The sequence below is a fragment of the Helianthus annuus genome, chromosome 1 (genome assembly GCF_002127325.2).
Source record: "Helianthus annuus cultivar XRQ/B chromosome 1, HanXRQr2.0-SUNRISE, whole genome shotgun sequence".
Taxonomy (NCBI): domain Eukaryota; kingdom Viridiplantae; phylum Streptophyta; class Magnoliopsida; order Asterales; family Asteraceae; genus Helianthus; species Helianthus annuus.
Window position 1 is genome coordinate 65,545,194 of NC_035433.2, and position 24,632 is coordinate 65,569,825.

General features: G+C 37.3%; 1 protein-coding gene across 1 annotated transcript; it reads right to left on the minus strand.

Annotated features, from left to right (window-relative positions):
* Window positions 1-20,601: 20,601 nt before the first annotated feature.
* Window positions 20,602-21,024, minus strand: LOC110920334 (putative uncharacterized protein DDB_G0290521). The gene has a single exon (XM_022164549.1). It carries the CDS (start codon window positions 21,022-21,024, stop codon window positions 20,602-20,604), a length of 423 nt encoding a protein of 140 aa, XP_022020241.1.
* Between the last annotated feature and the right edge of the window lie 3,608 nt (window positions 21,025-24,632).

The following is a 24,632-nucleotide window of genomic DNA, read 5'->3' on the forward strand; positions in this document are numbered from 1 at the left end:
CTGAACCTTCCCAGCCACCCTGGCTGAACCTTCCCAGCCACCCTGGCTGAACCTTCCCAGCCACCCTGACTGAACCTTCCCAGCCACCCTGACTGAACCTTCCCAGCCACCCTGACTGACTCCTTAGTTATGAAAAATCATTCATATTTCGAAAATAAGCATTTGTTTTGTAAAAACCGGTATGTTTAGTATAAACCTTTCGTAAATCATTTGAGTTCCTCGAAATCCATTATTGATATGATTTAGAAATACGAGTTTTTGCGTTTGTTCAAAACTTTGTATGTTCAGAAAATCGTGCATGTCTTTCCACCCCGAAAACATTTACAAAAAAAATGTAAAACAGTAAAAAGTGGGGGTTATGAACTCGCCTGAATATTCCTGTGCGAAGCTAGCTAAATACGACTTTGTGATGTCGTTCCCAAGACGTGGATCGCTAGCGTGCATTCTACAATATTCCTAACATGGAATATCTAATAAGTTTCTAAGCAAAAACGGTAACTACGTGTTACCGAGCTCTACCGAATCGTTAACTGAACGATTTGACGTAAGTTGTTAACTTAATGAAAGTGATTAAGTTATATTTGTTAGCTCGTTTTTGAGAGGTCGTATGCAAATAATATATAATAATTTGTATTATATATCACGTCTTGTGTATATTTGCCAAAAATATACGTATATGCTGTCTAGGCGTATAAAATAAATATAACAGTTATATTTATTTTGTAAAAGAATCGTCGACTTGTATTGGAAAATAAATATATAACTGTATTTATTTATAAAAGGATTCGAGTTCGTTTGAAATAAATATATAAATTATATTTATTTTTATAAAAGGATTCGCGCTGTATGGTATTCGAAACAGATATGTGAACTATATTTATTTTGTAAAACGAATACGAGTTGTTTGGCGCTTGACATAAATATATAAAATATATTTATTTTATAAAGGAGTTGTCATTTTCGTTTGTGATAAAGCGTCGTCGAAAGTGATATACACGTTTATATAAAAGTCGCTTTTCAATAAAACATGTTTTCCTTTTACGGGATTTCTCGAAAAACGGGCAGAGTTTCCTCTGTTTTTGGACGCCCCCGACGACACAAGTTGTCGTTACTTTTATCAAAATTCAACCAATAATCAATATATAAGATTTCATAAAAATGACAAAGGTATAAGATAAACACTAAATTAATTTGGTTCGAGCTCGTTCACGGAGTTATTATAAACTTAAAGTTAACGCAAATAATATTCTTTCTAAATCTTTTACCGAGTCTTTGTGTCGAAACGTCGGGTAGTTTGACTGAGTTGACCGGGTCGTTGACTGAATTGACCCGAGTCGTTGTCTTGTTGACTGCCTTTGACCAAGACCCGAACCGAATGAGCTCGGTTTAACCGGGTCGACTTGAACCGTATCGTTGATCTGAACCGAACCGAGTCCGGAACCCGAGACGTCACCTGGTCTGATCTTGTTGACCACTGTTGACCCGGACCGAGTTGACCCGTAAGCTGAGTTGACCGAGTCAACCCGTACGACTTTTGAAACTGAACCGAGAGTAAGTATTGAGCAAACCGAAACCGTAACAAAGTTGAACAAAAATAGAGGTGGAGTGAACCAACCTGAACCGAGTTAACTCGGTTCAATCGAGTGGACTCGAACCAAAACCCGAGACTTGAAACAAGACCCGTCTGACCCGTGTTTGACCTGAGCCGCTACCACCATCACAGAAGTTGTCGCCGGCTGCCACAGTCGGCCACCTCCGACTCCGTCATCAATCAACAGAATTTTATCATCAAAATCTTTAGAAAAGAAAGCAAGATGAATGAGAACAGGGGCTTTACCGGAGAACTTGTCGGACCACAGTCACCGCCGCCCTACTCCACCTCTCTCGCCGGACTTTTGATGTTGACCACCGGTCAAAGAGACTGACCGGCGGTCCTTCCTCTTTCTCTCGCCTCTCAGTCTCTCTCTCTTCTCGGTGCTCTCTCTCTATGTTGCGCCGCTTCACACCACCACCAGACGGTGGTGGTGATTCGCTGGTTGTCTTCGCCGGAAATGCCACCGCCACCGTGTATGGCGGCTCCGCCGCCGCATCAGTTGCCGGAGAGAGACTGAACCGGGTGTGTGTGTGTGAGAATGAGATTTACTTTCTTGTGCAAGTGCTTGGATGTATAACCGAAGAGAGAGAGGGGAAAGGAGATGGTGGGCAGTGTTGTTTTAATTTGTGTGAGTATACAATTGAGGGTCACGTGATTATATAGAGATTTGAGGGCTAAAGCTCCTTTGGTGTAATTTCATTACATTCAAGTCATGTATTTTACCCTTTGAATCAAGATCTTAAGAAAAGATTTGTAGAGATTTTTATAAGATTTAGTTGAGATCTTGTATAGATCCTCAAGAAATAAATCTAGTATAGTATGCGCAGGTTTAGGCTTGTGGGTTTTGGGCTTGGGCCCAGGGCCCACAAGCCCATCTCGTGTGTAAGTGGCCTGTAATTTATATGAGGCCCGCTACCAAACCCGAAATCCATAGTTGTCGAAAGAATAAAATTTTTTAAAATGCGTATAACAGAGGCGTTGTCAGTATTTTGTACGGTATTAGTTCGTTGTCATTTGATGTTCCGCAGATTCCACGCGAATCTTCATACGCGTACTGTAGAGTCGGACAAGCGTTCCTGGGCACTCCAAAGGCCTAATTAAGTTAATCCGCGATGTAAACACTATTTATTATCGCATTAATTATCTGTTAATCACGTAATTAAGATCCGTAAATTACCGGTTGTCACATATGTAACACCCAAAAGTGCTGAAAACAAAAAGGGGTCGAGTATACTCACAGTGATTGATGGATTGAAGGGAGCACTTGAGAGTAGGGTTAGCCTGAATAGTTCGATAGTATAACGATAAGCAACGCGTAAAACGGAAAACAAGTGTTGGAGGGTCGGACAGCTAGTCGATCGGATGGTACTCCGATCGGACGGTAGTCCGATCGGACGGCTGACCGTTCGGTTGACTGTCCGTTCGGACAGCTGTCCGGTCGGTCGGTAGACCGATCAGATGGCTGTTCGAGTGGATTGTTTCTTCCTTTGAGAAGGATGTGTTTGTGTATGATGGTTTGACTTTTAAAGTTTTTGTTGTAGCATTTGAAATCATTGAAGTATCTTTACCATTCAGGTCGGTCGATCGAATGGTCGTTCGATCGACCGGCTAACCGATCGGTTAGGTACTTCAGCTGACAGGTTCTTAGCAGGGTGTCACCTAATCGGACGGCTGTTCGATCGGGTGGCACTTTTAGTGCATTGAACATGTTGAAATTCGTCTAAGTGTTGAAGTATAGTATCTCATGATCCGAAGAGTAAGCAGTTCGTTCAACACTAGACTTCAATGAATTATTCAAGTGTGGGACCATGTGCTAGCCGATCGGCTGGCCTGGTCGATCGGTTGATTGTCCAATCGGCTGGCTATCCATTCAGACAGCAGTCCGATCGGTCAGCATCCTGACCTGGTCGGCCTGTTCGTCTAACACTTGGCTGTTCTGGTTTGTTTGTCGTTATATCGAGGTGATTTGACAACGAGTCAAACCATAGAACCCTCATTCTTACTTGTTCCTCCTGATCGGACAGGAATCACCCAAATCCGATCGGCTGGCTGTTCGATCAGCTGGTAGCCTGATCGTTCTGCTGTACGATTCGAGTGTTCGGTGCGACGATTTTTGATATTTCGATTTCGATTGAGGTCGATGCGAGTACGATAGAGTTTCCTATTCAAATTACTTTTAATCCCAACCACTATATCTAACATACAATCATCTATATCTCGCGCTATCTCTTCTCCACCAATTATCATGATTCGATTTCGATTGAGTTCGATTGGGTTTCGAGTTTCGATTGATTACCACACATAACATAAGGTAGACACGCACAAGTAACACATAAGGCACACACACACGTATATTAACACCAGAATTCGCGTAATTCGAGTCTCGAGTTCGATGATGATTAGATTAGCTCGATTATTGATTAGTTGACTTTATCGCAATGTTACTTCATATTATTCACAGTCGTAAAGCGATTCGTATTGATAAATAAACTTTGATTTAATTCGATTGTAATTAATTACTCCACACAATACAACTAACGCAAACATAAACATAAAATAGGATAACTACGGTCAAAGGAGTCAAACTTGACTTTGACTTTCGGTAACACGGGGTGTTACAAATGCCTGTGACAACACAAAAGTCACCTGAAACCACTACTGCTACTTCCTCACAGCAGTTGGAAGAAAGATCTCAACCCGAGCCTCAAACTCCTCCCGCATCCTCTCAAAAGGATCAGGTTGTATCCACAGGGACACCAAATTATGAAGCTCTGGAATCACTTGATTCTATATTCCACAGCCCTGCTCCCGGGGCAAATTCTCTTTCAACTCCCATACTCACTGCACAACTCCCACCATCCATTTTACCTCTGTTGAATGCATTGGATATGGATCAGGCACAAATCAGTTCTTCTCAACAACCTATCATTGAGAACATACCCCAACAAGTGACTGAGTCTGATTCCTCTACCATTGCTATCCCATCAATAGTTGAGGAGGTTACACCCCTTGAGTTACAAGTAACTCTTGGTGGTAGTGCAAGTGGAGCAGCTACTACAGGTATTGAATCAACTGATTTTTACCTGGACAGTAGTTTCATTAGTCAGACTCCCTTGAAGGTAATTTCTTCATTGGGAACCAAAGTGACCACTAGTGTGTATCCAATACCCACTGATGTGTTTACAATGGTAACCACTGCTGAAGAAAGAAGTCCCCAGAACCAAGAAAAAGGGGCATCAGTGGATGATTTTTGGGAAACTTTTCCTAAGTCAACTACTGATACAACCACTGCTAGTGAGAAATCAGATGATCCCATTCAATTGGGTGATGGTTTAAAATATAAAGAATTGACGGAGAGGGTTGATAAAAATGAAACATTTGTTGCAGATATCAAAGACATGCTGCAACAGTTGTTACAATCTCAAAAGGATACACCCACTGCTACAACATCTGCTCCTTCCCCAAATGAGCTATGGCATCTGTTTCAACCTCTGCTTCACAAACAAAGACAATATGCAGATTAACAGCATGAAGTTCAACTTCAAATGGTCAGAAATGTCATGCAAGCTAGGTACAAAGATACTCAAGCAGATATCAAAGCCATTAAAACTCATCTGATCCAAACCACTGGCACTGCTCCTCCTTCAATCATCTTTGTTGAAAACCCTGATGATGATAAAAAGGGTGAGAAAGGTAAAAAGGGAAAAGAAGGTTTATATATTAAACCAGATCAAATGTCTAAACTGATGGTAGAAATTCCAAGGCCAGATGGTTCTAAAAAGGTTGATGAGACTTAAAATGTATTTGCTAATCTAAAGCAAACATGAAAGAGTCTATGGAAATAAAAGGGTCAAAAAGATTTGAACATGAGAAGAAAGTTATGATGGTAAAGGAGGCATAGGGTACTACAGATGAGGCACAGGATACTTCATACAAAAGAAGGACTACCAGAAAGGTTAGCCAACCCAAAAAGACTACCAGAAAGGTTAGCCAACTCAAAACCACACCTCCCAAAACCACCAAACATCCTCAAATCCCCAAAAGTTCCTCACATCAAACCTCTAAAGCAACATCCATACCAACAGATGTTAAGACACCTATTGTATCAACAGTTGTTAATACCTCAGCGGTTTCAACAAATGTTATTTCAACCACTGCCCTTGCCATTTTTTAATCCATTGTCACACCACAAAATATATCTCCACCCCAAACACCACCTGCCAAAGTGCAGAAGACAACAGTTGATACAACAACAGTTGTAGTGACAACAGTAGTTGAGACACCAGTTGTTTCAACAGTTGTTTGTTAGTCACCCATCACCTCAAACCCTCCTACACAAGCCATTGTCCTTTCAGTTCCAAAAACTCAAACAAAAACACCTTCTCCCAAAAAGGTGTATACAAGAAAAAGAAAGTTTCAAGTGCATGATGATGACATACCAGCACCTGTTCCCATTTCATCTGCCCCTTACAATGTCATCAAACCTCAACCATTCATTCCACCAACCTTAGCCAACCAAATCAAAGATCCAATAGTACTTCAAGGATTTGATCCTGCTGATGTTGTACCATTAGCTGCCACCTATCCATTAGAACTGCATGCAGTGAAGAATGAAATGAAACAATTCTACACAGTGGACGACCCTTCAAAGAGAAAATTCCCATCTCTTGCAGGTTTTAGAGATCCTAAAAACATGGATGAATATCTAAAACTCAAAGCAAAGCAAGCTGAATGGAGAGCCAAATATGAATGCAAAGGGCAGGGTGATAATGCCATCTCATGTCAAATGCATTTCTTGCTCACAAAGGTTAAACAATTAGAAGACTGTGCAAGAGACCTGAGTAAAGAGATGTCCAACCTGCCTCCAGATGCTGATTTACAAGTAGATCTGAGAAAAGATCTCATAGAATTGATCATGAGTGAAAATTTTTACCCTGCCAAAGCTGAACAATTCCAAGACTGGCCACTCGTTGCTCTCAAAGCTGAACTTAAAAGAACTGAAAGAATCAAAAATGATCCAGGCATGAAAAGAACAGCACCAAATTAGAGCAAATACAAAAAGACAATTGCTGATCTTACCTTGGAGTATAAAAGAAAGAAGCAAGAGTTGGTTGCAGCAAAGGTTGGTACAGCCAAAGCCATAGCAAAATGGACTAGGCAATACACTGATGAGGCTTATGAAAGGCTGAGAAAAAGGAGATAGATAGATCCTAGCCTTCCAAAGAAGCCTGAATACAAAGACAAGAAAGCTGATGATCCACAGCAGCAGGCCCTTTCTTTGAAGACCTTGTTCACATTTTCTGATACTTCCATCATTGCCTTAAACCAAAGAAAGAAGCAAAAACAAATGGATGAACAGGAGATCAAGGCTCATGAAGATCTCATTATGAAAGAAGCTCTTTAAAGAATAACTGCAGAAAATCAAGACTCAGCAAAATCACAAGATTCTGCCAAAGTAGTCATTACCAGGCCTCCTTATCCAAACTCATATAAAATAAAGACTCTCCCAAGAAACCCACTGAACTCAAAAATACTAAAGTGGAAGTCTGATCAAAAGACACACGTATTGACTCTGATCAAGTCCAGTGGTGAAGTGAAGCATATATCAAGGGAAGAAGCACTTGGCCTAAATGTAGAAGACTTACAAGATCTCCTTGAGCTTACACTGTGCAGGGATGAGGATGATGAGGATTCCATGAACTTTGAATTACAATTCAAAGGTCAAGTTAGGGAACTCTTGATGAGGCAATAAAGATTCTTAATAATGAAGTGTTTTGGCATCATCTGTTCCAGGGGGAGATTGTTGGGATTGAACCCTACAAAGGAACAAATGATATATAGCCAAAACTGGTTCAAAGCAGTGGATCATCATAATCAGTACTTGTACAAAGACTTTCCCCTTGACAGTGGATCTAACTACTGATAGTCTCCAAACACTGATCGTCCCAACCGCTGATAGGCCAAGCACTGATGAAGATTAAGGAGCTGAAGCTCTATCTACTGATGTCTCCTAAGTACTGTTGAAGACTAAAGTATTGCCCATTCAACGACTGATCACCTTTGAAGAAAGCATTGATGCTCATATAGAAACAGTATCTATGTAATCAGTAGGTTGGTAATCAGTGGTTGTATGTAACAGTCCTTAGAGTTTGTTAGGTTGTTAGATGTCACTTTCATGGTGACGTCAGCTTTGATTCTCAGTGGTTTGATCTGTACTATAAATAGAAAAGTTTGTACTGTTCTATTCATGGAGTTTTCTCCTTCAATCCAAGCATCTTGTACGATCAACCATTGAGCTCAGGCTGAGGGCGAGTTTTAGTATGTAAGCATGTACTGTAATCATTATGTTTTTGTAATCATTCGACTTAATGAAAAGTATATGTTTATTGAAAACTATTTCTCTCTGATTGTGTTGTAAAGTTTCTTACCATTTCCGCTGCATTTAACTCTGTTTCATCTTCATTATTATCAAACAAGCACAATCAAAAGAAACTCAGATCCTAACGAAGGTACTCGTGCCCATTTTGGGGGGTTCTTCTTTCTCTTGATTTTCGTGTTGTTTTAGCTCTCTCACTCCTGAACTCGATCCAGTGCTCTGTTTTTTACAAATATGAACCATTTTTCGCCCTTTTCAGCTATTCTTCATTCCTGAGACCTGGAAAACACCAATCGATCAACAGTATACACATTCTGACTAAAAACGAAACTAAAACTACCAAATATTATAAAAACTGTACACGAAAAACAGATGTATTTTGCAATACTTTAGTCTCCGAGGTGACCGATTTTCATAGCGAGGAATTTTATATCCGCTCGCCTTTCTTTTGCCAAGTTCTTCTCGTTTTTCATATTTACTTTTTGTTCGAAAACCTCGAGCACTTTTTAACTTGTGGGCATTTCTTTCTTGTTGGATGTTATTGAACATAGCTATTTATTCTTCGATGCCAGCCAAAGTGGGCTTTCTTTCATCACTCGTAGTGTATGATTTTTGCGCCATCTTTTTTATTTATCTCTTCTGGGGGTTCGGCTTCAACATCATCGTTGCTTAAGTTGATCTCATGCTCGGTACGAGCATCCGAGTGATTAGTAGAGGAACACATTTTAGACTTTTTGGACGACGATTATCCCGCTAAAGGTAATCGTGCCCATTTTGGGGAGTTCTTATTTTTCTTGATTTTCGTGCCGTTTTAGCTCTCTCACTCCTGAACTCGATCCGATGCTCTGTTTTTGACAAATATGAACAATTTTTTGCCCTTTTCAGCTATTCTTCAATCCCTAGACCTGGAAAACACCAATCGATTAGCTGGATACACATTTTGACTAAAAACAAAACTAAAACTACTAAAACTACTAAAAATTATTAAAACTATACACGGAAAATAAATGTATTTTGCAATACTTCAGTCTCCGAGGTGATCGGTTTTCATTGCGAGGAATTTCATATCTGCTCGCCTTTCTTTCGCCAAGTTCTTCTCGTTTTTCAAATTTACTTTTCATTCGAAAACCTCGAGCACTTTTTATTTTGTGGGTGTTTCTTTCTTGTTGGATGATGTTGAACATAGCTGTTTGTTCTTCGATGTTGGCCAAAGCGGGGTTTCTTTCATCACTCGTAGTGTATGATTTTTGCGCCATCTTTTTTGTTTATCTCTTCCAATTGGGGGTTCGGCTTCAACATCATCGTTGCTTAAGTTGATCTCATGCTCGGTACGAGCATCCGAGTGATTAGTAGAGGAACAACTTTTAGACTTTTGAGGACGACGATTGTCCCAATAAAGGTACTCGTGCCCATTTTGGGGAGTTCTTCTTTATCTCGATTTTCGTGTCATTTTAGCTCTCTCACTCCTGAACTCGATTCGGTTGTGACAACTGTCAAATTTGCATGCATCCGTACAATTAATTAGGCAATAATTAATGATTAATGATTGTGCTGATTTACAATTTATGACTTGAATTGCTTTTTGATTGTTGCCAAATACATACATGTGCATCACATATTGCTTAATGTTATATCGTTATTGAATAAGAACTTTATTGACTTAAATGATGCACGAAACACAGTTAGCACAGTTATCAGACAAATCAAAAAAATGCTGACAGAGTTCAGTAGATAGACAGACATTGTATTGAGACACATAATGAGCCAGAAATCAAATATTACACTAGTATAGTGTGTAGGAAAGTAAGGATAACAAAACTGCCTTCTTAGTGATAGTTGAAGTGCCGGAAAGTGCCTAAAACTCACATAAACTGCAGAATTCTGCAGAAAATCAGCAAATTCAGCATTTAAACAACTAATATCATGCAGAAATATGACTAAATGTCCTGAATGCTTTCCTAAGTGTCGGGAATCAAAACTGTCATTAAAGGGTACATAAAGCACACTAAACTGTATAGTTTAGCACCTTAACGAACCGGTAACCAACCGAACAACCGGACATTACCCGAAACAACAAATTTTCATTAGAAGCACTATTTTAACATTACCAAGCTAGTTATGGTCCCCGAACATCATAACACATCATATAAATATCTAATAACTAAGTCCTTAACTAGAATACTTACATTCCAAGTATGAAGTAACTTAATGTTTAAACCTAGTCTACTACCCCCCCCCCCACTTATAATCGGCCAACTAAGCATGGCCCACTCAAGATTTTATTAGTTTATTATAATAGATCTTGTTTTAACTTTACCAAACACAATACACATGAGATAATTGGTGATGGCATATAATAAAAGAAACCAAGAGTTCCAAGCTTCATATCTTTCACACACAAACACACACTTCCTCTCCTCTCCCTCTTGCTTACCTTCGGCCGAACCCAACACCCTCATCATCACCATCATCCAACCTTTTTCCATCCATTCTATTACTACTCAAAGGTGTTAGAAGCCGTATAAGGAAGCTAGGAACTTTCGGAAGTTCAAGAACCTCTCTCATTTGCTTTTATCCACTTGATTTCTCCTCTTGATCATCCCTAGCCTTGAGCTAGTGGTAAGAACTTTGATCTCTCTAATTTACTTCTATTTTAGGTGGTTAAAAGATGTTACATAAAGTTAATCATGAAGAACACTAAGAATTACAAGAAAAGAACTTGAACATAAGCTTGAATAATGAAGAAACTAAGTTGTTTATGTGTTGAAATACTTGTTGATCATTGATTGCTTGTGAAAATGATGTTGATCATCATATGATCTTGCTAGATCATGATTAAAAACATAATCTAGCAAGATGAGTGAATGGAAATGTTGTATGATGATAGATCATCCACACATAAAGCATGAACTTGAAAGAACATAATGTTTTCTTGTAAAATAATGATCAAAGTAAGTTGTTAATCATATAGATCTAAAATTTCATGGATGATTTCTCAAGAAACCAAGTTAAAAATATAAGTTTCACTAAATCTTGGTTATTAAACAAATAAACCATATATTTGAAGGTTAAACAAGTGTAGAAGTAGGGTTATTGGATTTTATCATCCCAAATTATTGGCTATTGGCCGCTGCCACCCCCAACTATCACTTTGACGTCCTTCACCCCCAACTTAACACTTAGTGTGTTCTGTCACCAAATCGTTAACTGATCACTAACTTTAGATCCCGTTACTATACTTTTGGGGGTGTCATAGGGATCTTAGGAAGGTTTTAGGGATCTTAGGACACCCTAAATGTGTAGTAACAGAATCAAAAGTTAGTGATCAGTTAACGACGTTGTGACAGAAGACACTAAGTGTTAAGTTGGGGGTTTCGGGCGTCAAAGTGATAGTTGGGGGTGGCAGTGGCCAATAGCCAATAATTAGGGGGTGATAAAATCCAATGACTCGTAGAAGTATATGTGTAACAAGAAATATCCATGAAGAAACATTTTTAGAAAATATGATCATAAGTTGTAAAGATCTATATTCTTTAAAAATGAAGTTTTCAAAGAAACAATCACACTTTAGAAGGTAACAAGGCTTACTAAGAACACTAGTAAGTTACTACAAATTTTTACAAGTATTCAAGTTCAAGAAGTAGTAGATTATGCTTGTTTTTGGCAAAATTGCTAAGTAAAGGTTGTTTGTTATTGATTGTGAATTGATTGTGTTGATTTTTACAAAAGAAAATGATATGCTTGAAAGCATGGAAATCTCCATTTTTAAGGGAAACTATGGCAAAATTTTTCTGAAAATTTAACACTTAGAAAAATATTTCTAAACAAATATTTACAAGAATATCTCAAACCATGGATTTTTCACATAAACTTTGCCATAATTTTTGTCACAAAAACTATAAATATTGGAGGTTGGTTTTTACAAATAAAAGTGACTAAATATGTATTTAGGAAAATATATATTTAGAAGTCACCATGTGTGTGATTATTTCTATATTATGTGTATAAGTTATATTATTTTAGGATTTGAAATAATATAACTCATCAAAATACCAAAAATTACAATCCAAAATATTACCAAAATTCCAAGAATATGAAGATACAAGTTATACACAAAATATTGATGAAACCGAACCAAGGAATATAACTTACAAAATACTCCGGAAATAATATTCATATGCATATTTTGGTAAATAATATTTCGGACACCAAGAGAACAAAAATATGATTTTTACAATTATTACAAGAATATATCATATTTTTTACAAGGGAAAAATATATATTTTTGGCAAGTATAAATATATATATTTTTCTTGAAACTCTTAGAAGATATATTATTTTTGTAAGAAATATATATTTTCTCAACAAACATGAAATACAATATTTTTGGGGTGAAAGATATATTTTCTCAAATAAATGAGAAATATATCATTTGTGGAAGAAAAATAAGTTTATATATATTTTCCAAGTTTGGTTTGAAAATATATTATTTTTGGAACTTATAAGAAAATACAAATATTTTTGCCAAAGAAAAATTAGAAATAATTTTTCTAAGTAATATTCAATGAAATATATATTTTGGAAATATATATTGGTGAACCTTTATTAAGGATATGGTGAACTTTTATTAAGGATAATATTCCGGAAATATTAATACGAAATTAAGTATAAGAATACTTAATGAATACAATAAAAATACGTATTCTCATACGTATAAATACACACCGGAATACGACCCCAATATATGGCAAAAATATACAAATACAAGAATACGAACACACCCATCCTTGGGAAGGAAATACACGTATAATTACGTGGAAAGTGTCAAGTTAATATATTGTTTTAACTATTATTCCAAAATTTAATAAATATAATTTAAGTTAAAATATTTATTATTTTAACAAATAATTATATAACATGGGATAATGTTGAAGATACAAAGAACGTAACTCAAACACTAACTAATACTAAATCAAGGCATGGCCCGTTCGTCTAATGGACCGTAGTACGCATGTAGGTAGTCGTGCGTTCTAGAGGAAGCTTTGGGTTTCATCGGATACGAAGAACGTAAAACTATGAGTTCATGTCCCCCTTTTCTTTAGCTGTTTTTGTTTTATAACTTCGGGGGTGAAGTACATGTTACAAAATGTTTACAAACAATTACAAATGGTACGGTTAGCTAAGGAAAATATTGTTAGATCATGTGAAAGGGTAGGCGCACTCTTAAGACCATTAATCCTCGTTTTAGGACCGAGGGACATGAGTGATAGATCTATTTGGGTGTAGCAAGCCCACACCCATGTGGATCGGGGTTTTGGCCCATGAGGTGACTATGTCTTACAACCGGTGGCCCGGTACAAAATCTGCTAGGTTTGAGCCTTCCTACGCTGTTTCACACATGTTAATGTATTAGCTACACATTAATTGATCTGTTCCTTGTCGCTTCATACCAGTTTACAAATACATACATACATACTTACAAATGTTTACAAGGATGATTCGTGAACACATACAAATCACATGAACTCGCTCAGCTTTTGTTGATGTTTTCAAACTACATGTATTTCAGGAAATTAAGTATGGATCTGGCAGGCGTTGAAGTTTCAAGTGTTGTTTGGAATAAAAGATGTCATCCGGTGTCGTATGGTTTGGGAGTATGTACCCTATCCTGGATAGGATACATATTCCAAAACCAAGCTTTCATTAGTGTCTTTTGAGAAGTCTTTATGGAACTCTAAAACAAATTGCATGGTTTGTAGTTCAGATTTGAAGTCTGTGTTTGGATTCTAAAACAATGTTGTTATTATGTTTTAGAACTTAAATTAATGGATGGTCATCTTTAGTTTATTCATTTAGATGCTTGTTATGGTTGAATGCAATGATATTAATAAAGTCACACATAATCATGCTTCCGCAAAAGTCAGGGTGTGACACCGGTGCTCTGTTTTTGGCAAATATGAACCATTTTTTGCCCTTTTTAGCTATTCTTCACTCCCGAGACCTGGAAAACACCAATCGGTCAGCAGGATACACATTCTGACTAAAAACGAAACTAAAACTACTAAAAATTATAAAAACTGTACACGGAAAATAAATGTATTTTGCAATACCTCAGTCTCCGAGGTGATCGGTTTTCATAACGAGGAATTTCATATCCGCTCGCCATTCTTTCGCAAAGTTCTTCTTGTTTTTCAAATTTACTTTTTGTTAAAACCTCAAGCACTTTTTATTTTGTGGGTGTTGCTTTCTTGTTGGATGTTATTGAACATAGCTGTTTGTTCTTCGATGACGGCCAAAGCGGGGTTTCTTTCATCACTTGTAGTGTAAGATTTTTGTGCCATATTTTTTATTATCTCTTCCAATTGGGGGTTCGGCTTCAACATCATTGTTGCTTAAGTTGATGTCATGCTCGGTACGAGCATCCGAGTGATTAGTATAGGAACAACATTTAGACTTTTTGGACGACGATTGTCCCGCTAAAGGTACTCGTGCCCATTTTGGGGAATTCTTTGCAATATCCCAATAATGCATAAATTTAATGGTGCCCCCTTTTTTCCCTTCCGTATACAAGGCCATCACACGCTTCAACAAGTCGGCATCGGTTTCGCCGCTTTTAGGGTTGTTCTTTAGGTTGTTGTAGTGGCGGTTATGGCGATATTTATTTCACGCCACTTTGACGAGAGACTATCATTTTTCTGATAGTTATCTCATCCTAAGGTTGTGTGATAAAGGTTGTTTATTGGGTTCCAAAAATCATTACTATGTTGGTTGGTACCTATTTTGTATATATATATATGTATGTATATATATATATGTATATAGGGGTGTGATTTAGGGAAAACAACTAAAAGTGTAAAAGTGGTGAGAACGATTTTGGTCTTGACATGTGGCGTTGGTGCTAACTTACACCAAGGGTAATATTGTCAAAAAGACCATGTACATGTCACTCACATGTCAAAGACCATGCACATGCCACTCACATGCATATTCCATCATCTTTTTTAAACTCTCGTAACTTTTCTATACGTGATTATTTTTAAAAGAAAATACACCATAAAATCGAGTGTTTTGTTATCTTTCTAATGAGTATACTATTGCTATACTTTTGAAATAAAAAAAACATGAATCGGGTGTTCAAATAAAAACGCCATAAAAACACGCAGTTCAGAAAACGCATGAAAAATACCCAGTTGAAAACACCATAAAACACCCAGTTCAGAAAAACCATAAAAACTCAGTTGAAAACGCTATAGAAACACCCAGTTCAGAAAAACGCTATGAAAATACCCGGTTGAAAATGCCATAAAACACACAGTTCAGAAAAACACCATCAAAACTCAATTGAAAACGTCATAAAAACACTTAGTTCAGAATACGCCATAAAAAACTAGTTGAAAAACGGCATAAAACACCTATTTCAGAAAAACGACATAAAAACGCAGTTGAAAACGCCGTAAAAAAACAAAGTTTAAAACGCCATAAAAACTCACTTCATTTTTTTCGAAAAATATATCAATAGTATACTCATTGGAAAAATAAAAAAATGTTGAATTTCATGGTGTGACTTTTTTGAAAAAATAATCACGTATAAAAAAATTATTGGCGTTTAAATATGATCGGGGGAAATAGCATGTGATTAGCAAGTGCACCCTTGTTTGGATCTTCCTATTTTACCTCTCCTGTTAGTTCCAAGGCCCCTAATATTTACAAAAATATCATCACATCAATCTCATCCACAAACCACTAAGATCCTGTGGCTGAGAATCGTTCTCACCGTTTTCACACTTTGAGGAGTTTTCTCTGATCCCGCTTATATATATATATATATATATATATATATATATATATATATATATATATATATATGTGTGTGTGTGTGTGTGTGTGTGTGTGTATAGGTAAAGATTCCTGTAAAAAAGACCAAAAGTAAGAAGGATAAGAAAGAATCTACACCATTAGATCTTTGATCTAATGGTTTAGATTAATAGAGACCAAATTGTAAAATTTGTTTTATTTTTTGGGACTGAATTGAAAATTATAGGGGTAATAAAGTCTTTATATCCATTCAGAATAGGAAACTGTAAATCAAAATCCCTACAATTTCGATCTCTCTTTCCAATCGCTTGAACAGATGCTCTCTCTCTCTCTACAATTTCGATCTATCTCTCTACATCGCATTGGAGCGGCGGCGGCGAGCGGCAGTGGTGGTGCGGATCGGCAGTGGTGGTGTGGCACTGGTGGTGCCGGAAGTGGCAGTGGTGGTGGTCATGCGATCTCTCTCTCTCTCTACATCGAACGACCAGATGATTGATGTCTGTCGTTAAGGACATGCAAAAACCAACTAAACTATGTAGATAGAGTAAGTCGGATATCGAACCAGAGGAGGATTGTGGAAAGTGTTATTATGCTAAGTATTTAATTAACTAATGCTAAGAAATAAAAATCAATTGAGAGTTTGACTGTTTGAGAGAATTGTCTAAGTTAACGAATAAAAACTAAGGTTTAAATCAATAGGTGAGAAAATGGTTCCTCCAGATTTCAGGTTTTCCAGTTAACTTCAACTATGTGTTTAATCGTTACCTACATAGACATAGGTGTTAAACCTGATTAACTAATTATGATAACCAACGACTAAGTACTCCAGTCAATACATAACGGGAGGTTATCGAATGATTATCAATTACACTTACAAACCCTAACCCCATGTCAAATATATCCCAATTACTAGAACTCTCGGGAACTGAATGCTTAGAAATTAAGGTTTAAATAAATGCAATTGTTTACAACCAATAAATCAAATCAAATCAAAGTGAAAAGCATCGAATGCTTAGATCACCAAGATAAAACGATTGTAGCAAACACATAGAATTGTCTAACTTACAAAAACCCTCCATCCGGAGGAAACCACAAAAAGTTTAGCCGCTCATCTCGCACGAAGAATCTTCAAAAACTTGAATTGATGAAGAAATCATGGTTGATTCGGTGATGAAATTGAGAATCTTGATGGAATTGGATGGAAGAAACCTTGAATCTTGAGTATCTTGAAGCCTAAGATCGATTGTGTGTGATAGATAATGAGAAACTAGGGTTTTTATCTTATAAAACCCCCTAAAATAAGCCCAATTCGCGCTCCCCTATTGCCCAGCTTCACCCACACTTCAGAACCGTGGGTCACAGTTTACCTTTGTTGCACTAACAGGGATTCTGAACAGGGAGTCACAGTCTGAAGTGGGGGTCACGGTATAGACTTGCTGTTGGTTTTATAACTATACACTCCTGAACCATGACCCATGGTTTACAAACCATGGGTAAGAACGTGAATTGCATCACTTTTCTCCAACAATTGTGCAACTTTCATAGAATGGCAAGATTGGTCCCCCAACTAAACTCCCATCATCTTCTTAACATATACCCATCATATAACTTTCGTTTAATGACCCGGAGACCCCTCAAACTTCAATATCACTTATATCTTCAATATTTCAACTATGATTAACTTCCAATTAATTACCAAACGGCCCCTATACTTTGTAGAATCTCATTTCTTGCACATTTAGACACCAAGCAACTTCCAATTAAGTACCGAATGGTCCCTGGACTTTGTTCTTTCATACTCCTTTCACTCGTGAACCTTCATATCACCCGAGCAAACTTCAATATTCATCCTCGAGCTGCAATATCCCATCCAAAGCTCACAACTTCATCTTTAACCATCGTAAATGCACCGATTTACATGTTTTACCTACAAATCACCAAAATCTCATAGTTACTTCATTCCAAGCAAATAGACACATCAAATACACATAAAACATGATAATTAACCACTCTATAACTCGGGTTCAACCCTCTCCATCACATTCCCACACTTGCCGTTGCTTGTCCCCAAGCAAACCAACTAGAACTAGTCACCATAGCAACAACACCTCTAAACTCCCTAACCGGTTCAACCTGTTCAGTCCCAAGTCATACCCATCCCATAGACAGACACAATCGAGATTGACAGTCTGACAAGTAATTGATGCACTTTTTAAAAAAACTTAAGACTTGTCTATCTAAAACTAACATGTTTACAATTAGACACATGCTACACACCCCTCACAATGTACTCTCCTCTCGGGTTAATATCTGGACTAGCGTGTAATGTGCTAGTATATTAACACTCAATAAGCAAACATGAAATCCTGCAAGCATAGGCTTGTATGACAATCACACCTCCACTGTATCATCTAACTTGGCACATATCAAAAGGACTTTCGGGTTTTGGCTTAGGGTAAAGGTAGGAATATATTTTTAGGTTCTTTTTCTTTTCTAATTGGCTCACAAACAATAACCAAACCGTGACAACTTTATTCAAACCAAAAATACTTTTGGGTTGGTTTCTACCCAAGAACATAAACGATACTCACAATACTTATATTTTTTGTTCTTTTCTTTTTCATTTTCCTTCACATATTTTTCTATTTTTTTCTTTTTTTTTCATTTTTTCCTTCTTTTTTCTTTCATGACAATATCATCACGGTCGGTTTTTCACAGTAGATAACGGGCGAACAAACGAAAGGTAGTTAGGCTCAACAGGGCTACTAATGGAAATTTGGTGAACAACACAAAAAAAAAGACAAACACACAGGGTGTAACGGAAATCCTAATGCCTTTATCATATATGTGCACATGTCAAACCCACAGTCTTAGCATGCATCGAATCATACAAGTTCTAACACAGAATAACACGTAGCCTGCACTCAACAAATGAATTTATCATATAATGTATCCTATCCATCTACAGGCTCAAGATCTCACCAAGAAAAGGTAAAAAGGTTGACGACATGTAGCATATGCAATTAAAACATGTTACCCCTAGACAGACATCTCTTTTCAACTCGTTTCCTATAAAACACTTGTCAAACCTACTCTCATGAAACTTAAAGCGACAACCATGACAAGGGACTAATCTAGTCTACTACCGGTAAGAAGCCTATTAGTGATTGAAACTTCGGGTTTTCGTATCCAATTAGCTTGTTTAAGGCGATGAAAAATTTTAAAATTTTCAAAATTTTCAATTTTTACCAAATTTCATCGATTTCAATCACATTTCAATATCTTCAAACTTTATCCACGAATCCCTTCCCGGGCTCCCACATCCTCACACTTGGGATACATTGTCCCCAATGTATGGTGCTTTTAAAATATAGCCCGGGAAAACAAACCAACAATCCTAAATGAGCGGCTGACTCATCACAAAACAAACCAAACGCATCCCCTAAACAAAACAAAGGTTCACACCACCAAAAACAACAAAACACACCAAAAAACAAAGTAAGATAGATAAACACATGCACCTGATCATGTGTCTGTAGTGATGTGGCTGTTGTGCTTTAACCGGAATAGATGCATTCCATAGATTCTTTGATATCTCACTGGGGATGTTGCAGAACATCCCCACACTTGAATTGTTGCATCCGTGATGATTGAATCAAGAACCTGTCAAAACACAAACACAACACCAAAACAAAACAACACAAAACAAGGTACACTGCTCTACATCCTCGGGCTGCCTCCCGAGAGCGCTAAGTTTTAGGTCTTCAGCCAGACCGTACCTGATGTACTTAGGGGGGTTCATCTGAACGCTTGTCTCCCCATTTCTCTCCATACATCATCGTCCAATCTTGTGGAAGGTTCGCAGCTCCACGCCAGTTGAGTTCAACCTCAGCCTTGTTGCCCCACTCACTCCCACCATCGGGTGGTTTTCCTGCAATTGCTCTTCCTCTCACAGCTGTCTTGTTCACCTGCCTTCCATCATTCGTTAACTCAGACCTGCAAAAATTACCTCCACTCGAACCAATCACATTAGTAGCACCTGTGGGACTCACATCATTCAGGAGATCATAAGCAATAGATTTTAAAAATACATTGAAATACAGCTTACGATTCTTGTAACTTAAAATTACCATCCCATTCCTGCAGTCGATTTGTGCATTTGCTGTATACAGAAACGGGCGACCCAAAATTGCCTTCGGTTGTGCGTAGGTCGGTGCGGTTGCATAATCAACCACCATAAAATCGACCGAGTAGTAGAACTCGCCGAGCTGAATTACCACATCCTTTACAACCCCTCGAGGTTTCTTTAAACTCGCATCCGCAAACATGGCCATTTGATCAATTGCGTGTAACGGACCAAAGTCGTACTGGTCATAAAGGCTACCGGGAAGAACACTCATCCCAGCTCCATAATCCAACAATGCCTTGTGGATTTTGAACTTTCACACTCGAATCGGGACGACCGGCTCTCCTGAGTCACACCCATCTCCATCCTCATTTGCGCCACTTAAACCTGCAATCACATGGGAAACAGAAGAAGTTAAAAATTTATCATTCAAATTGTTTTTAGGAACGAAACTTACCCCGCTGACTGGTATATTCTTCCCATGCTTGGGGTTCGTTTGAGTGTCACTAGGAAGCTTCCCTTGTTGCTGCTTCAGCTCCTTCACATCGGTTGCAAGTTGGGCCATTTGTGTGGTTAATGATTGAACGGCTTTATCTCGCATCTCCTCCTTTTGAGCAAGATTTTTCAATTCAAGCCTTTGATGTTGTAAATCAAGTTGAATTGCTTTCAACATCTCCATCATATCATTATTCACCTGACCATTACCTTGCTGGTAGTTCCTTTGATAACCGACGTTATTTTCCCTCTGATAGTTATTTTGATTTTGGGGCTGGTAATATTGATTGTTGCATTAGGTGCTTGAGTTTGAATCGGTGATGGAGTGTCATCAGGAATGATTCTAACGTAAGGAGACGACTGCTGTAAATTGACAGTCTGGTTTGTAGTTGGGTGTTGAAGAGATGTTGTTTGGGTGGAAGTTGGTTCATTGTTATCAAAGTTTGGGAAAAAGGTTGAGAATGATGGTACTGGAGATGTAGAGGTAGGTTGTGTAGATTGCGGTTGTTGTGGTGGAACTGGTATGGTAGTGTTTGGTGAAGGTTGGGTAGGTGTTGGCGAGAATTGTTGTGGTTGTGAAGTTGCGGGTTGTTTCTCCGGTGTTGCTAAGTTCTCCATTGCTTTAGATGTTGGTATAGGTGATTGTAGAATCTTGTTCTCACGATGTAGTACTCGTTTTGTATGCTTTACTGTTCTCTCGCGTAAATCCGAACAAAACAGAACAAACTAAAAAGACACTATTTTTGGATTTTTTGGATATTTAACTAAAACTAGAACTTAACACTAAGCACTTTGCGCACGCCTCCCTGGCAACGGCGCCATTTTGATGTCTGTCGTTAAGGACATGCAAAAACCAACTAAACTATGTAGATAGAGTAAGTCGGATATCGAACCAGAGGAGGATTGTGGAAAGTGTTATTATGCTAAGTATTTAATTAACTAATGCTAAGAAATAAAAATCAATTGAGAGTTTGACTGTTTGAGAGAATTGTCTAAGTTAACGAATAAAAACTAAGGTTTAAATCAATAGGTGAGAAAATGGTTCCTCCAGATTTCAGGTTTTCCAGTTAACTTCAACTATGTGTTTAATCGTTACCTACATAGACATAGGTGTTAAACCAGATTAACTAATTGTGATAACCAACGACTAAGTACTCCGGTCAATACATAACGGGAGGTTATCGAATGATTATCAATTACACTTACAAACCCTAACCCCATGTCAAATATATCCCAATTACTAGAACTCTCGGGAACTGAATGCTTAGAAATTAAGGTTTAAATAAATGCAATTGTTTACAACCAATAAATCAAATCAAATCAAAGTGAAAAGCATCGAATGCTTAGATCACCACGATAAAACGATTGTAGCAAACACATAGAATTGTCTAACTTACAAAAACCCTCCATCCGGAGGAAACCACAAAAAGTTTAGCCGCTCATCTCGCACGAAGAATCTTCAAAAACTTGATTTGATGAAGAAATCATGGTTGATTCGGTGATGAAATTGAGAATCTTGATGGAATTGGATGGGAGAAACCTTGAATCTTGAGTATCTTGAAGCCTAGGATCGATTGTGTGTGATAGATAATGAGAAACTAGGGTTTTTATCTTATAAAACCCCCTAAAATAAGCCCAATTCGCGCTCCCCTATTGCCCAGCCTCACCCACACTTCAGAACCGTGGGTCACAGTTTACCTTTGCTGCACTAACAGGGATTCTGAACAGGGAGTCACAGTCTGAAGTGGGGGTCACGGTATAGACTTGTTGTTGGTTTTATAACTATACACTCCTGAACCATGACCCGTGGTTTACAAACCATGGGTAAGAACGTGAATTGCATCACTTTTCTCCAACAATTGTGCAACTTTCATAGAATGGCAAGATTGGTCCCCCAACTAAACTCCCATCATCTTCTTAACATATACCCATCATATAACTTTCGTTTAATGACTCGGAGACCCCTCAAACTTCAATATCACTTATATCTTCAATATTTCAACTATGATTAACTTCCAATTAATTACCAAACGGCCCCTATACTTTGTAGAATCTCATTTCTTGCACATTTAGACACCAAGCAACTTCCAATTAAGTACCGAATGGTCCTTGGACTTTGTTCTTTCATACTCCTTTCACTCGTGAACCTTCATATCACCCGAGCAAACTTCAATATTCATCCTCGAGCTGCAATATCCCATCCAAAGCTCACAACTTCATCTTTAACCATCGTAAATGCACCGATTTACGTGTTTTACCTACAAATCACCAAAATCTCATAGTTACTTCATTCCAAGCAAATAGACACATCAAATACACATAAAACATGATAATTAACCACTCTAAAACTCGGGTTTCACCCTCTGCATCAATGATCTCTCTCTCTCTGTACACGACAGCGGCGGCGGAGCGGCAGTGGTGGTGCCAGAAGTGGAGAAGATGATACAGAGGTGTTATATTCTTTACTGAATGGTGTTATGTTCTTTACTGAATGGTGTTATATTCTTTACTGAATGGTGTTATATTCTTTACTGAATGGTGTTATATTGCTTTACTGAATGGTGTTATATTCTTTTACTGAATGGTGTTATATTCTTTACTGAATGGTGTTATATTCTTTACTGAATGGTGTTATATACTTACTGAATGGTGTTATATACTTGCTGAATGGTGTTATATAATTATTGAATGGTGTTATATATGTGCTGAATGGTGGTTGCAGTGTTATTCGTAGTGTTTTTTTAGAGATCTTTTAAAAAAAATCTTGTTCCTATAATTAAGGTGGCGGTTACGGTAAGTTTTGAATTAATTGAATTAATTATAAAATTACTTGTTTACCCTTTTAAATTAATTTAGATGGAGGACACATGTCATCTCCACAATATTTCTCACCTTTCTCACACTTTTAACCTTTTTTACAATAACCTTACCCATATATAGGTTTCGGTTCAAGGAGGAACCACTACCGGTTGCGAGAACCATGAGAACTCCTCCCACCCAATTGAATTTTAGCACATCACTTATAATCAATTTAATTCAAAATGATATTTTAGTCTTTTTCTTTCAATGTCACATCAACTCTCTCTTATCTCTAAAACACATCGCATCATCATTTATATGTCTGACATAACAATATCTCTCTGCTTTCATCTCTTTTATACTTTTTATATTTAACATTAGGAAAAAATATCTTAGGTTTTAAATTCAAACACAAAAAGTATTACGTAATTTAGAAAATACAAAAATATCGAAAATGATATCTATTTCTTTTTGCTCTAATTTTCCTAATTATGACATAATGTTCTTTATAAAATGCAAGCTATATTTGTTTTATATGTTTATTAGAAAATACAAAATTATCGAAAATGATATCTATTTCTTTATGCTCTATTTTCCCTAATTCTGACATAATGTTCTTTAAAAAATGCAAGCTATGTTTGTTTTGTATGTTTATTGAGAATTTCTATTTCATTCGTTAACGTTTGATGACTTTACATTACAACTTTTTAAAAGAACATTCGACAATGTGCGTGAAAAAGTTTTGACAATGTGCGTAAAAAAAGTTTTGACAACGTGCGTAAACATTTACACGAACTGATTATGAGAACACCACTATATAAAAAAATAAATAATAAAATATTTTGACAACGTGCGTAAAAAAAGTTTTTTACGCCCCCGCTCGCCGACCCAAGCTCCTTTAAACGTCACACGTAAATCTAATTTTCAAACGTATGTAAAAATGGAAGGCATAAAATAGTTTTTACGTACGTTTGAAATTTTTTTTACGTAAGTTGTGGAATGTAAAATATTTTCTTTTTGCGCACGGTGTCGAATTAAAAAAAATGTTTTTACACCCCTGATCGTTGGTCCGAGCTCTTCTAAACATCACGCGTAAATCTATTTTTTCAAACGAATGTAAAGACGACACGCGTAAATGTTTAATTTTTACATACGTTTGAAAAATTATTTCTCGTACGTTGTCGAATGTAAAAAAGTTTCGCGCACGGTGTCGAATGTAAAAAAAATGTTTTTTATTACACAGGATAAAAACTATTTTTTACGCCCCAGATTGCCAGCCCGAGCTCCTCTAAACGTTTGTGGAATGTAAACACTCTGTTTTTTCTTTGATTTTCGTAGGTGTTGAGGCTTTTACGTTCAAATGACGAGGATAACGAAAAAAAATGAAGATCAAGATCAGAGATTGAAGACGTTTTCTTTTTATCCAT